This window comes from Petromyzon marinus, chromosome 47, assembly GCF_048934315.1.
Source record: "Petromyzon marinus isolate PM22_M1 ecotype Great Lakes invasive population chromosome 47, UKy_Petmar_22M1.pri1.0, whole genome shotgun sequence".
NCBI lineage: Eukaryota > Metazoa > Chordata > Hyperoartia > Petromyzontiformes > Petromyzontidae > Petromyzon > Petromyzon marinus.
In genome coordinates this window covers 2,948,191-2,964,139 of record NC_133713.1, presented here as the reverse complement: position 1 = coordinate 2,964,139, position 15,949 = coordinate 2,948,191, and the positions used below count along the sequence as shown (strand labels likewise).

At 44.9% G+C, this 15,949-nt stretch overlaps 1 protein-coding gene across 1 annotated transcript; it reads left to right on the top strand.

Annotated features, from left to right (window-relative positions):
- The first annotated feature begins 6,056 nt into the window (after positions 1-6,056).
- Positions 6,057-8,356, top strand: LOC142931039 (protein S100-Z-like). The gene is made up of 3 exons (XM_076074291.1): positions 6,057-6,121; positions 7,644-7,818; positions 8,119-8,356. Exons 2-3 carry the CDS (start codon positions 7,660-7,662, stop codon positions 8,311-8,313), a joined length of 354 nt encoding a protein of 117 aa, XP_075930406.1. The 5' UTR covers positions 6,057-6,121; positions 7,644-7,659; the 3' UTR covers positions 8,314-8,356.
- Positions 8,357-15,949: the final 7,593 nt, after the last annotated feature.

Genomic DNA, 15,949 nt, shown 5'->3' with positions numbered 1-15,949 from the left:
CTTGCCTCCTGATCAATCGCCTATGAAGGCCTCTGCACCAAAAAGAGGCCTTGCAGTACTTCCTGGTTGTGTATTTGGCTGCACGTTTGTTTTGGATGTGGTCTAGAAGTAAGGTAATTGCAAAGTTGTGGGTAGATGGTGACCAGCTAATTTGCTGGTGCCCTAGTCCAACGTCCGATGCGAAGTAATGTGAAAATTCAATTTTTATCAGCATTGAGAAACATGCTCCTTCGAGTATTTGGCCGATGTAAATTTCTGCATGCCACTGAGCTAACGTTTGTGGCCAGGTCCCTTAGGGAAAAATATCCGTATCGTTCACCAGGTAAAACCGAGAGCTAAACAATAGTTTAAGCGGTCAGCTCGACGTGGAGTGACTTTTGGAAAACCAAACTTGGTAACAAAGCATTGTGGCAGTGTAATTGAGTCCCGCAGGAAAATTGTGCCCAGTGACCAATGTACACAGGCTGCTTATTTCACTAATGCTGGTGATGAGGCCTAAGATTTGGGTTGGTCGATGCACATCTAGTGTGTGAATTTGCATGGGGTTCCCAGTCTGACCTCAGGAAGGCTTCAAAATGTTTTTCAAGGTGGAACATGGAGAGGCGGTGATGTTCCCCACAGCTCTGCCAGCTCCCCTGCTCAAAGTGCAGCTACACAGTGCCAATCTCAGTGTGGTGTCTGAGGGGTGAGTGCATGATCTGTATTCCTATTGCAGGAACATGACGTGATAACTGAAACGGTCTGGCTTTTTTTGTTCCTCATCCCATTCACCACCACTGACTAACCAGTAGTAAAGTATGATAAGTCAACACTGCACAAAAAACCCTTTTAAAAAATGTGTATTTTGTTTAACCAGATGAGATGAAAACTCAAGATGCCAGGATGGTCTAATGTGCAAGTGACTTGCGTCACCAAAATGACCAAGTACAGAAAGAAGCAAATCGCAATCGACCCAAAAGCAAATTACGAAATCCAAAAAAATGCACTAAAATCAATATTTAATGAGTTATGTTGACAAAGTTGAATCGGGTATTATGAATTTAAAGTTCAATAATTTAAAATTAAGTTACATCGATGCAAAAATGAGGTGGCTATTGCTCTCTGTAAAACAAGTGAGGATATTAGTCAATTACAGGTGAAGTAATTGTAGAGAATGTACAGCGATATCGATGGGAGGGGAATTGTGGATGTTTGTGAAGCGATGGAATGCCAGGCTTTTGAGATATTCATAGATGAGTGGGAACCATGCGAAACGTGCCAAACATCTTGCCGCAGGACCCTCCTGGGAGAGTTTTGAAACTGGGTGATTGCAGGATGATTGGCACTGGTAATCGGAGTCGTTAACGTGAGAGCTCCATCTGTGCGTGATAGTGAGAGGCGAGAGTTGATGCGAATCTACGTTGAGTAAAGAAACTGTCATGGGATTTGTGATCCAGTTCCCAGGCAAAATAGCGGAGAGTGGCCCCTTAAAGACAATAGTCCACATCAGAGAAAAACAATCGCGGCTACCCTTATCGTCATAGTTGTATGTTTGGATCGGGGTCAATCAGCACTTCTCTCCAAAAGCACTCGAAGCAGTGGAGCCCACCCGACCTCTCAGCACGCAGTTACTCGGCATAGTCAGCCAAAAACGAAGAACCACCGACTCTTGCAAGACATTTTCCAAAAATATTGTATTAACAAAACGATTCAGGTACAAGCAGAGATGTGAAAGGAGGTTGGCACCAGCCCAAAAACATTACAGATTACAGTACAATGGAAACCTGTCTAAACTGCACGTTAATTTTTTTTTTTACATCTGATTGGGAACATGTAGATAACTTGACTGCCTCGTCAGCCGCCTCAATGTCAGCTAAATGTAAAGATAACCTGATTGCCAAGTTCAACCTCCTGTCCAAGAAGAATCCAGATCCACACGTGAAAAAGTTATACGGTGACAAGATTGTTATCAATCAGAAACAGATAAATTTCCGACAGCCTAAAATCGGTTCTAGCTAAAGGGTTGAATTTTGCAGTCACCCCGTTGTGACCCTTGGGCTACACCCATCTCAAACCTTTATAACATCCTGCCTCAGCAGCTCTCTCGCTATGTTTTCACCTGAATGATTGCTTGTGTTGCGATCGAAACGTCGTAATAATTTTTTTCAATCTACGTGCCTTTACCGAAAGACCCAAAGAATATGAATTCCTGCAGTCACAAAAGCTTTAAGTCAAGATTTAACCACCTCTACGGGGAGGGTTTCCACTCAACTATTAGATCTTTTAACAAACTTTGAGACAAGAAGGCTCATCTGATTGAGTCGCTCACTTTTCTGAAGAGATGCCGCGACATTAAGCGAATACTGATCGCCTTTACACTGACATCTGCTGCTGTCACTTCTCCTAATGCTAAACGGATCTTGTTCAGTGCCGGCCTAACTCTGATTTCAGAGTGAATAAGATTTCTCCGATTTGAACTAGACAATTTAGACAAGACTCTCTTGCAATCACACTTTACATTGACAGAAAAAATGTCTACATCTGACATTAAAAAGTTATACGATGACAAGATTGTTATCAATCAGAGTAACAGCCCAATTTCCGACAGCCAAAAATCGGTTCTAGCTAAAGGGTTGAAGTTGGCAATCACCCCTAAACACATCCCAGTTGATGATATCGTTGCCCAGGTCGACGTAGCTCTAAGTGGTTTGGGACACATTCCTGCAGACGTGGCAAGATCGAAAATCGCTGCAATCCTCAAAAATGCCAAGACAACTATTAGCAACATCAGTAAGGATGAGCGCTTTGAGCTGTCTCAACTAAAAAAGAGAGATGACAGTCATCCTCTTAGCCAATAAGGGCAATGCTACTGTCATCATGGACGAAACCAGATAGATTATAGAACAACAAAATTCAGGACCTATTTGATGATGGGAGCTATACCAAAATCATTAGAGATCCCACCAACTGCCTGGTTAGGAAAAGCAGCCATTGGGGTGCCGTCAACTTGTTCGTAGAATGTTCCATTCCAGGTGAAGTAAGTGTTGGTGAGGCAGTGACTAACCAGGGCTGGTACCTCAGCATTCAGTCCTTGTTGGATCAACTCTTCAATGATTGCAATGGTGTCAGTAACAGGAACTTTGGTAAACAAAGATACTACATTGAAACTCATATTCTATGGTTCTTTCGGTAAAGTCAGGTAGATAGAAACAATAATAACAATAAAATAATAAAAATGAAAATAAAGTGAATAAAAAAATAATAAAAATATCACGATTGAGCAATCATTGGAAGGATGTCATTAACCAGGTCAAGTCATAATTGTATGTGATGTTTAGTTGTTATTTTCGATTCTCTGATGTTACATAAACAGGTTAAATATCTTTACATTAACAGGTTAAATATCCAACTGACACAGCCACTGTTGCTCGTTTACCTTGATGTGATGGTGGCTCTGCAATCTTACATTGACATGCTATCTCTCACAATGCAATGGCCATATCCGCAGCTTCGTCGTCATGGAGGTAGCTCAGCACTCCGATCTTACATTTACATGCAAATTTCTTCACTAGCCCCGCCCACTTCGCTTGTGACCCTTCGGCAACACCCATCTCAAACCTTTATAACATGCTGCCTCAGCAGCTCTCTCGCTGTTTTTTCACCTGATGACGATTGCTGGTGTTGTGATCGAAACGTCGTGATATTTTTATTATTTTTTTCTATCTACATGGCTTCAGCGAAAGACCCAAAGAAGATCTAATTTGTCTTGGCCAGTAGTAACTATTTTTGCACAGAACTTCAACATTATCAAAATAAATTGAGTGTCCTTGTTGGCACGTGTGTTCTGCCACTGCCGACAGCTATATTTGGGAGTATTTAATATTCCTTTGGTGTTATATTAGTCTTGTGCTGATCATTCGTACTCTCTGCCCATCAGACAGTATTTCACTTTAAATTCAGCAACTTCCAGGGGTCCACCAGTGGCTCCCACTTGACGTTGTTCTACCCACACTTGGTGAAACCGCCTTGGAGACCCATCAGAAATGCCACCATTTTGAAGTCTCTGATGACCTCCCAGCCGTACTCATCATACTTCAAGGCATCTAGCAAGGTCTTGATGCTGTTGTAATCCTCTTTGAGGTGCACCGAGTGAGCCAAGGGAAGAGACGGGTACTTGTTACCATTATGGAGCAGCAGCACGGCTTTGGGGCTCCTGGATGAGCTGTCAATGAAGAGGCGCCACTTATTCTGGTTACAGGCGATTCCGATTGCCTCGAACAGACTGGTCACAGTGTGGCAGAAGCTGAGCCCATCGTGACGGGTGAAAAAGCACCAGCTACTGTTACAGGAGTGCAATTGTGCATCTGGACCCTCTCTCTCGCACCAGAGTAAGTACGGCATGTCAGCCAGCCCTAGGGGGCATAGTCCTGGTGATGGCCTGAGAGAGGGCAATGGAGGACGTGGTCGCCTGAGTGGGGCACCTGATGCTCGTTCGAGAACCTTCGGGAAAGGTCTCGAGTGGGGCGTGGCCGATGGCAGAGCAAGGCCACGCTCAGGAGCATAAAGGGGCAGTCCCGAGAGTGTTCTTGGCTCGTCTGTGGAATCAAGCCTGGGTCCCGCGTCTCATCGTCTCTGGGTCTTCGTCTAGAGCTAACTCGCTACTCACATAGTTAGCCACATCACCTACTATTGAACCCGAGTTCCGTTCAGTGTTACCCACTAGGGAAGTTGTTAAATAAAAGTGTTGTCTCCCAGTCCAGAGTGTGTGCCTCCGAATTGAACACTACACAAGCATCTGGCAGACGCATTTTGCTATGTCCGCGGCTAATTTATCAAGACAAGAGTGAAAACGTACTCTGTGAGGCCGATAAGGCATATTTCCTGATGCTTGTCGGGGATCAAGACAAAAACCCTGGGCACCTAATTTTACCTGCGAGCAATGCAAAAAAAACCTCTGGAAGGTAAGATGGACAATTGTTGCTCGGAATTTGATGTAAAAACAATTGTTTAACATTATTAAAACTGTAAAAGTTTTAAATTTAAAATTTTGTTACAATTTAAAATGTTATTGAAAAAAATAGATTCGTGGAGATCAACGTGAAGTGCCTTTTGGAAAACCGAACTTTGTAATATAAAGCAACGCGGCAGTGTAAATGGAAACGCAAAATCGTGCCATCAGCGTCTAATGCAGGTCCTTCTTATCATGCTGTAATTATGATGATGACGTTGGTGATGAAACGATGACGCAGTTGAGCTATGGGATTTTAAAGTAGTTTAAGCAACAAAAATAATATAGAGCAATGAAGGATAAAAGTTATTGAAGGAAAAACAACTACGTCCCATGAAAAGTCGCAAATATTGCACAATCATAATTAATGGTTCATAAATTCCCTGTAGCCTGAATCGATTCGATTATTTTAGACTGATTGTGGTATAATTACAAATAACATGAACATTAAAGAAATATAAGTGGCTATTGCACTCATCTCGGCATCGAATTGCGATACAGATGGGAGGGAAACCACGGACATTTGTGAAGCGTTCGAATTCCAGGCGTTTGGGGCATTCGCAGATGAGTGTGAACCACGTGTGCCATGTGAAACTGGCCAAACATCTCGGCGCAGGATAATGGGAGAGATTCTTGAGACTCGGTGACACTCTGCAGGATGAGTGGCGCTGTGGTGATCGGAACCGTTAACGCGAGATCTGCGTCTGTGCGCGGCAGTGAGAGAGGCGAGCTGCTGGCATATCACGTGGCGAGGTGAGAGTTCAGGCGAATCGACGCTGAATAACAAAACTCCCATAGTGAACATCACAGAGACAGACACACTCAGCCACCTTCCTTCTCGTCATCATCATCAATTATCATCGTCACAGCTTCCATTACCCCGCACGGGCGGGGAATTCGTCTGAATGAGCTGACGCACGAAATTGGTCAGATTCACACGCGGAGACTCGATGGGTCAAGTGACATCAATACAACGTGTCGATATAATGATTGTCAACAGCACAGGTGGAAACAATTATGGGTGACGTCATCAGCACACGTGAAGTCGTAATTGGTGACGTCACCAGCATAGGTGAGGATTTAAACCATGCGGGAGGCAGTTTCAGTGAGTGCTGCTCGTTTTTCTACATAGAGGTGAGTTGCGTCTACTCTTGGAGTCTCGAGTGCGGTGGCGACATCCGTGGCTTCCTCGCTGTGAATCTTCTCTGCGTTGCTTGTCTCGATCATTGGGGTGAAATTGAGGCATCTACTTTAAATTGTCTCTTGGTTTGTGAAGCCACTTCATCTCGCAGATCTTGACTTCCTCTGACCACAATAGCAGTGTTGTGTAGGGTCACAGCACAGTTGGGCCGCGTGGATTGTACAAGCATATGTGTCTGAGCTCTGAAGTGTATTGTCGCGGTTTGCGTGCTGCGATTTGTGAACCTGGTGACCAGAGTTGCATTCCCAATCGGTCAACACCTGCTGAGGATAGTCTTAACCAGTCCCGGGCCTTCCCTACATCGGCTTCACAAATGAGGACGTAGTGTAGTAACATCACTGCTTGGGATAAAAAGGCATCTGGGCGTAGGTCTTTGCTAACATTGATTTATATTATTTTTTCAATGCTCATTTAAGGTTGTGAAATCATTTCACCTCCCTACAGTGCTCGACTGCACAACATACTTGCCAATTGTGAGGCTCGTACATGCACTTGTTCTTTAGCGAATCGATTATTGCAATGCCTTGCTGGTAGGTGTTTCAAATAAGGTTCTTGCTAGATTACATTGTTCAGAATGTGGCAGTTGGGTTGCTCACCCTAACCCCATTGTGACCATAATTCTCTGGTTCTCATCATCACACTGGTTTCCTGTCCTGAAGCGGCGTTTTTTGAAGAGCCTCATATTAGTTAAGGCCTTGCAATGGCTGGTACCACATTCATGAGGTTGATTCATCCCTACACCCCTTACCAAGGTTGTTAACATCTGCAATCCCCCACCCTTTGTGAGTACTTAGATCCCAGCTGCCTTCCTGGGGTGAGCGGCCATTTGCTGTGCCACGGCTGGAATGCCTTTCCTTTGTAAATTCGTTTACCCCCCCCCCCCCCCACCTCTGCAACTACGACCTAATTTGTTCCCGGTCCACGTAGAAAGGTTGAGCTGTTGTAAGTCGAACTCTTAATTTCCCATTGGCAAAACGTTAGACATTGGGGGTCCGTTCCCGGAAAACACATTACAATTGTTTTAAATGCCAAAATTGAGCGCCAATTGCCCTTACAAAATTTTTACGTGACATAACCTTTAACAAAATGTGAGCATCCAAACTTCCAGATGGAAATCGTTAAATGTTCTGTGCATCACGTTTCCTCGTCTCAGACGTAGCAGCAAAGTTACAAAGGTGAAGAGCGTTGAGAGTGCCGCAGTGTTCTCTGCGCAGCTGCACACTTGGGCTGAATTATACATACGTCATAAGAGCAGAACGCCGTCATCTGGTGACGTCTGCAAATCATGCACGCGTCGCCTAATGGCAGTTTGGTTGTTACGGAGGGTGTTCATTATTATAAGGAAAGTCTTATGCGGGGGGGGGGGGGGGTGTTGCAAGTCGAGCTAGCCTTTAAGTCTGGGCACCCAAAAAGGCTATGGGCGAGCTTTATCTTTATGTGATGTACACGTGTTAGGTGAAGGAATTTCGTGATGCCTTCGTCTGCCGCTGCCGTGGAGGATCTGAGCGCTGTGATGGACATCTTTGTGCGCGAGTTCTGCGCCAACTGTGAAGGAGGCGTGGGGAGCGTCTGCATGAGGAAGCACGCGCTGCAGAATCTGCTCGTGAAGCACATGCGGCCCTACCTGGCGGTGGGTTTCCTGCGGGCCCTGCACGGCAGCAGCACCGCGCACGCGTTTCTCGAGCAATGTGGTGCCATGACGTGACTCCTTGTGCACCGGGAGCCGCTGCAGTTCGAGGCAGTGCCATGTGCTGTGGCACTGGGTTTGTCAAGAACGACTGAGCGCGTATCGTCACTGTTAGAGGTTGATTGAGACTGGGCTCGTAATGGCCACTATAGCATGTTGATTCCTATTTATGTTGATGCAACACTGAGCAGAGTAATTGGTGCATTGACTGTAGCAGAAAGTGTTCTTGTATCACGAATGCAGGGTGCGTGTGACCCGGATGAAGTGCGCAAGATCATGGGGGATCTTCACACGAACAAAGGCGCCAGCGTGGACTTCCAAGCGTTCATGGTCACGTGGACGAGGATCCTCGTGGCCGGCCATGCCCCGTTCCAGGAGCGCGTGTTCCTCACCAGGGGGCCCTTTGGCCCGCCCATTTCTGCTGATAAGCCAAAATAAATTTCTATAAAATGAGATGACTAATAAAATTGCTTGCAAACTGTCCTGGGCTTGGTGAATTTTGTGTTTCTAGTTCAACCGGCAAGCAGTGGATGATGCGGTTCCCTTCTCGTGATGCAGATTTGGTTTCGTGCAATAGCGGTGGTCTTGATGGAGAAGCCCCTCCCTTAGGTTGCCTTTGCCCAAAAGGAGCCACGAGCGCCCCACTGACCTCGGATGTCAGGAGGATCGGGCTTTTGTACTGATAAAAAAAAAAAGATCTGATGGTGGCACGTGATACCCAGTTATTAGCCCCCGTAAGAATGTGTAACATCCCTAAATGTTTTCTGTAGAAACAGGGGTGACACTCCCTTCACCCTCGTGTCTAGGCAGATCTTGGAAAGAAAATCGTTATGTTCCAGCGGCCACCTTCGCATTTGATCAGTAGGATTGAATATTTCCACCAGCGTGGCCGTTGACTAGAAATTGAGTTCCTGGAGTGACGCATAACTACAAACTAAGCTTGTCCCAAGTCCTTGCGAACTATGAGAAGGCATTTGACTCTGGAAATTTGAGCTTAAGCTTCTGAGATGCAAAGGGACTACAGGGAGAACATGCAGAACTCCATTGATATGGGGGGGGGGGGGGGGGAATTGCACTTAAATCAACGTTTCTCAAGGGTCTTCGTGGAAGTGTAAAGATGTGGACAAACTTGGAGCCTTGTCTTTATTACACAGCTAGGCCCGACTAGCTTGACTCTTGAAGCCTCTTCCCCCAGAATGTTTTTGCTCTTTGGAGCCCATTCTCACGTCGATCGTCTCAACGGTGCGCAACTTTCACCTCATCTCAACCTTTGCTTTCTGTCTTTTCAGTTTGAATCCCTTCAGACCTTGCCTCCTGATCAATCGCCTATGAAGGCCTCTGCACCAATAAGAGGCCTTGCAGTACTTCCTGGTTGTGTATTTCGCTGCACGTTTGTTTTGGATGTGGTCTAGAAGTAAGGTAATTGCAAAGTTGTGGGCAGATGGTGACCAGCTAATTTGCTGGTGCCCTAGTCCAACGTCCGATGCGAAGTAATGTGAAAATTCATTTTTTATCAGCATTGAGAAACATGCTCCGAGTATTTGGCCGATGTAAATTTCTGCATGCCACTGAGCTAACGTTTGTGGCCAGGTCCCTTAGGGAAAAATATCCGTATCGTTCACCAGGTAAAACCGAGAGCTAAACAATAGTTTAAGCGGTCAGCTCGACGTGGAGTGACTTTTGGAAAACCAAACTTGGTAACAAAGCATTGTGGCAGTGTAATTGAGTCCCGCAGGAAAATTGTGCCCAGTGACCAATGTACACAGGCTGCTTATTTCACTAATGCTGGTGATGAGGCCTAAGATTTGGGTTGGTCGATGCACATCTAGTGTGTGAATTTGCATGGGGTTCCCAGTCTGACCTCAGGAAGGCTTCAAAATGTTTTTCAAGGTGGAACATGGAGAGGCGGTGATGTTCCCCACAGCTCTGCCAGCTCCCCTGCTCAAAGTGCAGCTACACAGTGCCAATCTCAGTGTGGTGTCTGAGGGGTGAGTGCATGATCTGTGTTCCTATTGCAGGAACATGACGTGATAACTGAAACGGTCTGGCTTTTTTTGTTCCTCATCCCATTCACCACCACTGACTAACCAGTAGTAAAGTATGATAAGTCAACACTGCACAAAAAACCCTTTTAAAAAATGTGTAATTTGTTTAACCAGATGAGATGAAAACTCAAGATGCCAGGATGGTCTAATGTGCAAGTGACTTGCGTCACCAAAATGACCAAGTACAGAAAGAAGCAAATCGCAATCGACCCAAAAGCAACTTACGAAATCCAAAAAAATGCACTCAAATCAATATTTAATGAGTTATGTTGACAAAGTTGAATCGGGTATTATGAATTTAAAGTTCAATAATTTAAAATTAAGTTACATCGATGCAAAAATGAGGTGGCTATTGCTCTCTGTAAAACAAGTAAGGATATTAGTCAATTACAGGTGAAGTAATTGTAGAGAATGTACAGCGATATCGATGGGAGGGGAATTGTGGATGTTTGTGAAGCGATGGAATGCCAGGCTTTTGAGATATTCATAGATGAGTGGGAACCATGCGAAACGGGCCAAACATCTTGCCGCAGGACCCTCCTGGGAGAGTCGTGAAACTGGGTGATTGCAGGATGATTGGCACTGGTAATCGGAGTCGTTAACGTGAGAGCTCCATCTGTGCGTGATAGTGAGAGGCGAGAGTTGATGCGAATCTACGTTGAGTAAAGAAACTGTCATTGGATTTGTGATCCAGTTCCCCGGCAAAATAGCGGAGAGTGGCCCCTTAAAGACAATAGTCCACATCAGAGAAAAACAATCGCGGCTACCCTTATCGTCATAGTTGTATGTTTGGATCGGGGTCAATCAGCACTTCTCTCCAAAAGCACTCGAAGCAGTGGAGCCCACCCGACCTCTCAGCACGCAGTTACTCGGCATAGTCAGCCAAAAACGAAGAACCACCGACTCTTGCAAGACATTTTCCAAAAATATTGTATTAACAAAACGATTCAGGTACAAGCAGAGATGTGAAAGGAGGTTGGCACCAGCCCAAAAACATTACAGATTACAGTACAATGGAAACCTGTCTAAACTGCACGTTAATTTTTTTTTACATCTGATTGGGAACATGTAGATAACTTGACTGCCTTGTCAGCCGCCTCAATGTCAGCTAAATGCAAAGATAACCTGATTGCCAAGTTCAACCTCCTGTCCAAGAAGAATCCAGATCCACACGTGAAAAAGTTATACGGTGACAAGATTGTTATCAATCAGAAACAGATAAATTTCCGACAGCCTAAAATCGGTTCTAGCTAAAGGGTTGAATTTTGCAGTCACCCCGTTGTGACCCTTGGGCTACACCCATCTCAAACCTTTATAACATCCTGCCTCAGCAGCTCTCTCGCTATGTTTTCACCTGAATGATTGCTTGTGTTGCGATCGAAACGTCGTAATAATTTTTTTCAATCTACGTGCCTTTACCGAAAGACCCAAAGAATATGAATTCCTGCAGTCACAAAAGCTTTAAGTCAAGATTTAACCACCTCTACGGGGAGGGTTTCCACTCAACTATTAGATCTTTTAACAAACTTTGAGACAAGAAGGCTCATCTGATTGAGTCGCTCACTTTTCTGAAGAGATGCCGCGACATTAAGCGAATACTGATCGCCTTTACACTGACATCTGCTGCTGTCACTTCTCCTAATGCTAAACGGATCTTGTTCAGTGCCGGCCTAACTCTGATTTCAGAGTGAATAAGATTTCTCCGATTTGAACTAGACAATTTAGACAAGACTCTCTTGCAATCACACTTTACATTGACAGAAAAAATGTCTACATCTGATTGGGAACATGTAGTTAACATGACTGCCTCGTCAGCCGCCTCAATGTCAGGTAAATGCAAAGATAATCGGATTGCCAAGTTCAACCTCCTGTCCAAGAAGAAGCCAGATCTACACGTTAAAAAGTTATACGATGACAAGATTGTTATCAATCAGAGTAACAGCCCAATTTCCGACAGCCAAAAATCGGTTCTAGCTAAAGGGTTGAAGTTGGCAATCGCCCCTAAACACATCCCAGTTGATGATATCGTTGCCCAGGTCGACGTAGCTCTAAGTGGTTTGGGACACATTCCTGCAGACGTGGCAAGATCGAAAATCGCTGCAATCCTCAAAAATGCCAAGACAACTATTAGCAACATCAGTAAGGATGAGCGCTTTGAGCTGTCTCAACTAAAAAAGAGAGATGACAGTCATCCTCTTAGCCAATAAGGGCAATGCTACTGTCATCATGGACGAAACCACATAGAACAGTGGTTCTTAACCTTGTTGGAGGTACCGAACCCCACCAGTTTCATATGCGCATTCACCGAACCCCTCTTTAGTGAAAAATAAAATGTGATTTTTTTAAAATTCAAGACATAGATATGTTTTTTACTGGTACACAAAATGAGCCGTGCATGAACATTACCTTGTTCAAAGAATAAAACCAACACAATGCATAAACTCACAACAAATTACATACCTGGAAATCAATGTGACTTCTGCTGTTGCCTTTGAGAGATCAGTTCAGATATGCGTGGCTTCATCTTGGCAAGTGCCACTCTCATGTCATTTTCAAAGCAAAGTCTGTTCCTTTTCTTCGTTTTTATGTCCAGCATCCTCGAAAAGGATTGCTCACAAAGATATGTTGTAACAAATGGTATAAAAAAAACCCAGGGCTTTCTTAGCAATAACTGGATACTTGTTCATTTGTCGACACCAAAACGTTGAGAGCGTTGTTGTTCTGAAGAGTTGCTGTTGAACCTGGCTCTGCTGAATTTCAATGATTTCGTCGAGGAATTCATCATTGACATCTGCTGTTTCAACAGCAAACGTGAACGGCTGTCTCACCCATGCTGGATATGACTCTCTTGTAGGGAAATATCCGTCGAGAGACTTTGCAAGCTCATCTAAGTGCGTGGCAATTGTTTGCTTCAGTTCCGTGGATACAGAAATATCTCCGATTCCAGACACATCTTCGATCTTACTTGCACAGTCGTCCAGAAGCGGGAAGTCGTTTCCATAACGGTAGCTTTTTTTGAAAAGCCTTCAGGTGTTCTTCCGCTTCCATGATATTGACTCCACCACCCTGCATCTGCTGATTGAGATGATTGAGAGCTGCGAATATATCAGCCATGTACGCTAAAATGAGAATGAACTCAGGATTTTTGAAGCAATCTGCATGGCAGTGTTGGTGCTCTTGCAAAAACAGGGCTAATTCCACACGCATGGCAAAAACACGATTCAGCACCTGTCCCCGGGATAACCACCGAATATTAGAATGGAGCAGAAGTACCTCAAATTCAGAGCCCATTTCTTTACACAGCTCACTGAAGATGCGGTGCCTCAGAGCACTTTTTCGCACATAGTTCACTCATTCCACCACAGTTTTTAATACTTCTGCCATTTTTGGAGGTAAGGTTTTTGTTGCCAACGCATGCCTGTGCAGAATACAATGCGTCACAATGATGTGTGGTGCATCGGCCTTTACTAGCGCACCAAAACCAGACTTTCTTCCCAGCATGACTGGAGCTCCGTCCGTACAAACTGCAGAAACCATATCCCATGAAAGATTGTTGTCTCTGAAGAAGTCATCCACAAGCTTCTTCACATCGGCTGCCTTCGTTGTTGTTGTAAGAGGCTTACAAAATAAAAACTCTTCTTTTATCATGTCGTCTTTCACATAGCGTACAAAAACAGCAAGCTGGCTTAGATCAGAAACGTCTGTGGTTTCGTCGAGTTGAAGGATGAATTTTGCCGGGCTTGAAATCAGATCCGCGACTACTTGAGCCAAGATGTCTTTACTCATGTCTTCTATTCTGTCACTGACGGTGTCATTTGAAAGGGGAATTTGGGATAATTTACCTTCGGCCGCTGTTCCGAGTATCAGATTCGCCATCTTTAATGCAGCTGGTTTCACAAGTGTTTCACCAATGGTGTGTGGCTTGCCCTGCTTTGCGATCAGGTAAGCAACTTCGTACGATGCTGTCAGGATCGGTTTGTTAACAGGTACAAATCCAAGAGCAGGCAGAGTGGCCCTTTCATCGAATCTGGCTCTCTTCACCCTGAATTCAGCAAGTGTTGTGTTCTTGTATTCCCCGTCTCCATGCAGCTTCAAGAAGTGTTCCTTTAGTTTTGCCGGTGCAAGACTAGAGTTGTTCAACTTGGCGTTGCAAATCATGCAGATAGGACGCTCACTCCCATCACGTTCCGTGATACATGAGAATCCATGTTGTACATATTCGTCCGACCACTTTCTTCTTTTGCCCGACATAGTTAGTATGGATAAAATATTAAAGAAATCACACGACGTACGACAACAACAGTCACACGCTGACTACTGAGTATGCACTAAATTCCCCGCAGCGCTGATTGGCCAAGCAGTGTAGCATGATCATCTGCAGCCAGTGATGGCCAAGCGGGCCGTGTGTGTCATCACAAATTTACACAATAATTCAAGTGTGTCCGGACATCCGTGGCGGGGGCTCTGCCGAACCCCTGAGATCGACTCACCGAACCCCTGGGGTTCGATCGAACCCAGGTTAAGAACCGCTGACATAGAACAACAAAATTCAGGTCCTATTTGATGATGGGAGCTATACCAAAATCATTAGAGATCCCACCAAGTGCCTGGTTACGAAAAGCAGCCATTGGGGTGCCATCAACTTGTTCGTAGAATGTTCCATTCCAGGTGAAGTAAGTGTTGGTGAGGCAGTGACTAACCAGGGCTGGTACATCAGCATTCAGTCCTTGTTGGATCAACTCTTCAATGATTGCAATGGTGTCAGTAACAGGAACTTTGGTAAACAAAGATACTACATTGAAACTCATATTCTATGGTTCTTTCGGTAAAGTCAGGTAGATAGAAACAATAATAACAATAAAATAATAAAAATGAAAATAAAGTGAATAAAAAATAACAAAAATATCACGATTGAGCAATCATTGGAAGGATGTCATTAACCAGGTCAAGTCATAATTGTATGTGATGTTTAGTTGTTATTTTCGATTCTCTGGTGTTACATAAACAGGTTAAATATCTTTACATTAACAGGTTAAATATCCAACTGACACAGCCACTGTTGCTCGTTTACCTTGATGTGATGGTGGCTCTGCAATCTTACATTGACATGCTATCTCTCACAATGCAATGGCCATATCCGCAGCTTCGTCGTCATGGAGGTAGCTCAGCACTCCGATCTTACATTTACATGCAAATTTCTTCACTAGCCCCGCCCACTTCGCTTGTGACCCTTCGGCAACACCCATCTCAAACCTTTATAACATGCTGCCTCAGCAGCTCTCTCGCTGTTTTTTCACCTGATGACGATTGCTGGTGTTGTGATCGAAACGTCGTGATATTTTTTATTTTTTTTTCTATCTACATGGCTTCAGCGAAAGACCCAAAGAAGATCTAATTTGTCTTGGCCAGTAGTAACTATTTTTGCACAGAACTTGGTGAAACCGCCTTGGAGACCCATCAGAAATGCCACCATTTTGAAGTCTCTGATGACCTCCCAGCCGTACTCATCATACTTCAAGGCGTCTAGCAAGGTCTTGATGCTGTTGTAATCCTCTTTGAGGTGCACCGAGTGAGCCAAGGGAAGAGACGGGTACTTGTTACCATTATGGAGCAGCAGCACGGCTTTGGGGCTCCTGGATGAGCTGTCAATGAAGAGGCGCCACTTATTCTGGTTACAGGCGATTCCGATTGCCTCGAACAGACTGGTCACATTGTGGCAGAAGCTGAGCCCATCGTGACGGGTGAAAAAGCTGCAAAAAGGTTGGTGACGCAAGTGTAGTGACGTAAATGGTGTCACTAGGGTGTTCGCACTAGCTACTGTTACAGGAGTGCAATTGTGCATCTGGACCCTCTCTCTCGCACCAGAGTAAGTACGGCATGTCAGCCAGCCCTAGGGGGCATAGTCCTGGTGATGGCCTGAGAGAGGGCAATGGAGGACGTGGTCGCCTGAGTGGGGCACCTGATGCTCGTTCGAGAACCTTCGGGAAAGGTCTCGAGTGGGGCGTGGCCGATGGCAGAGCAAGGCCACG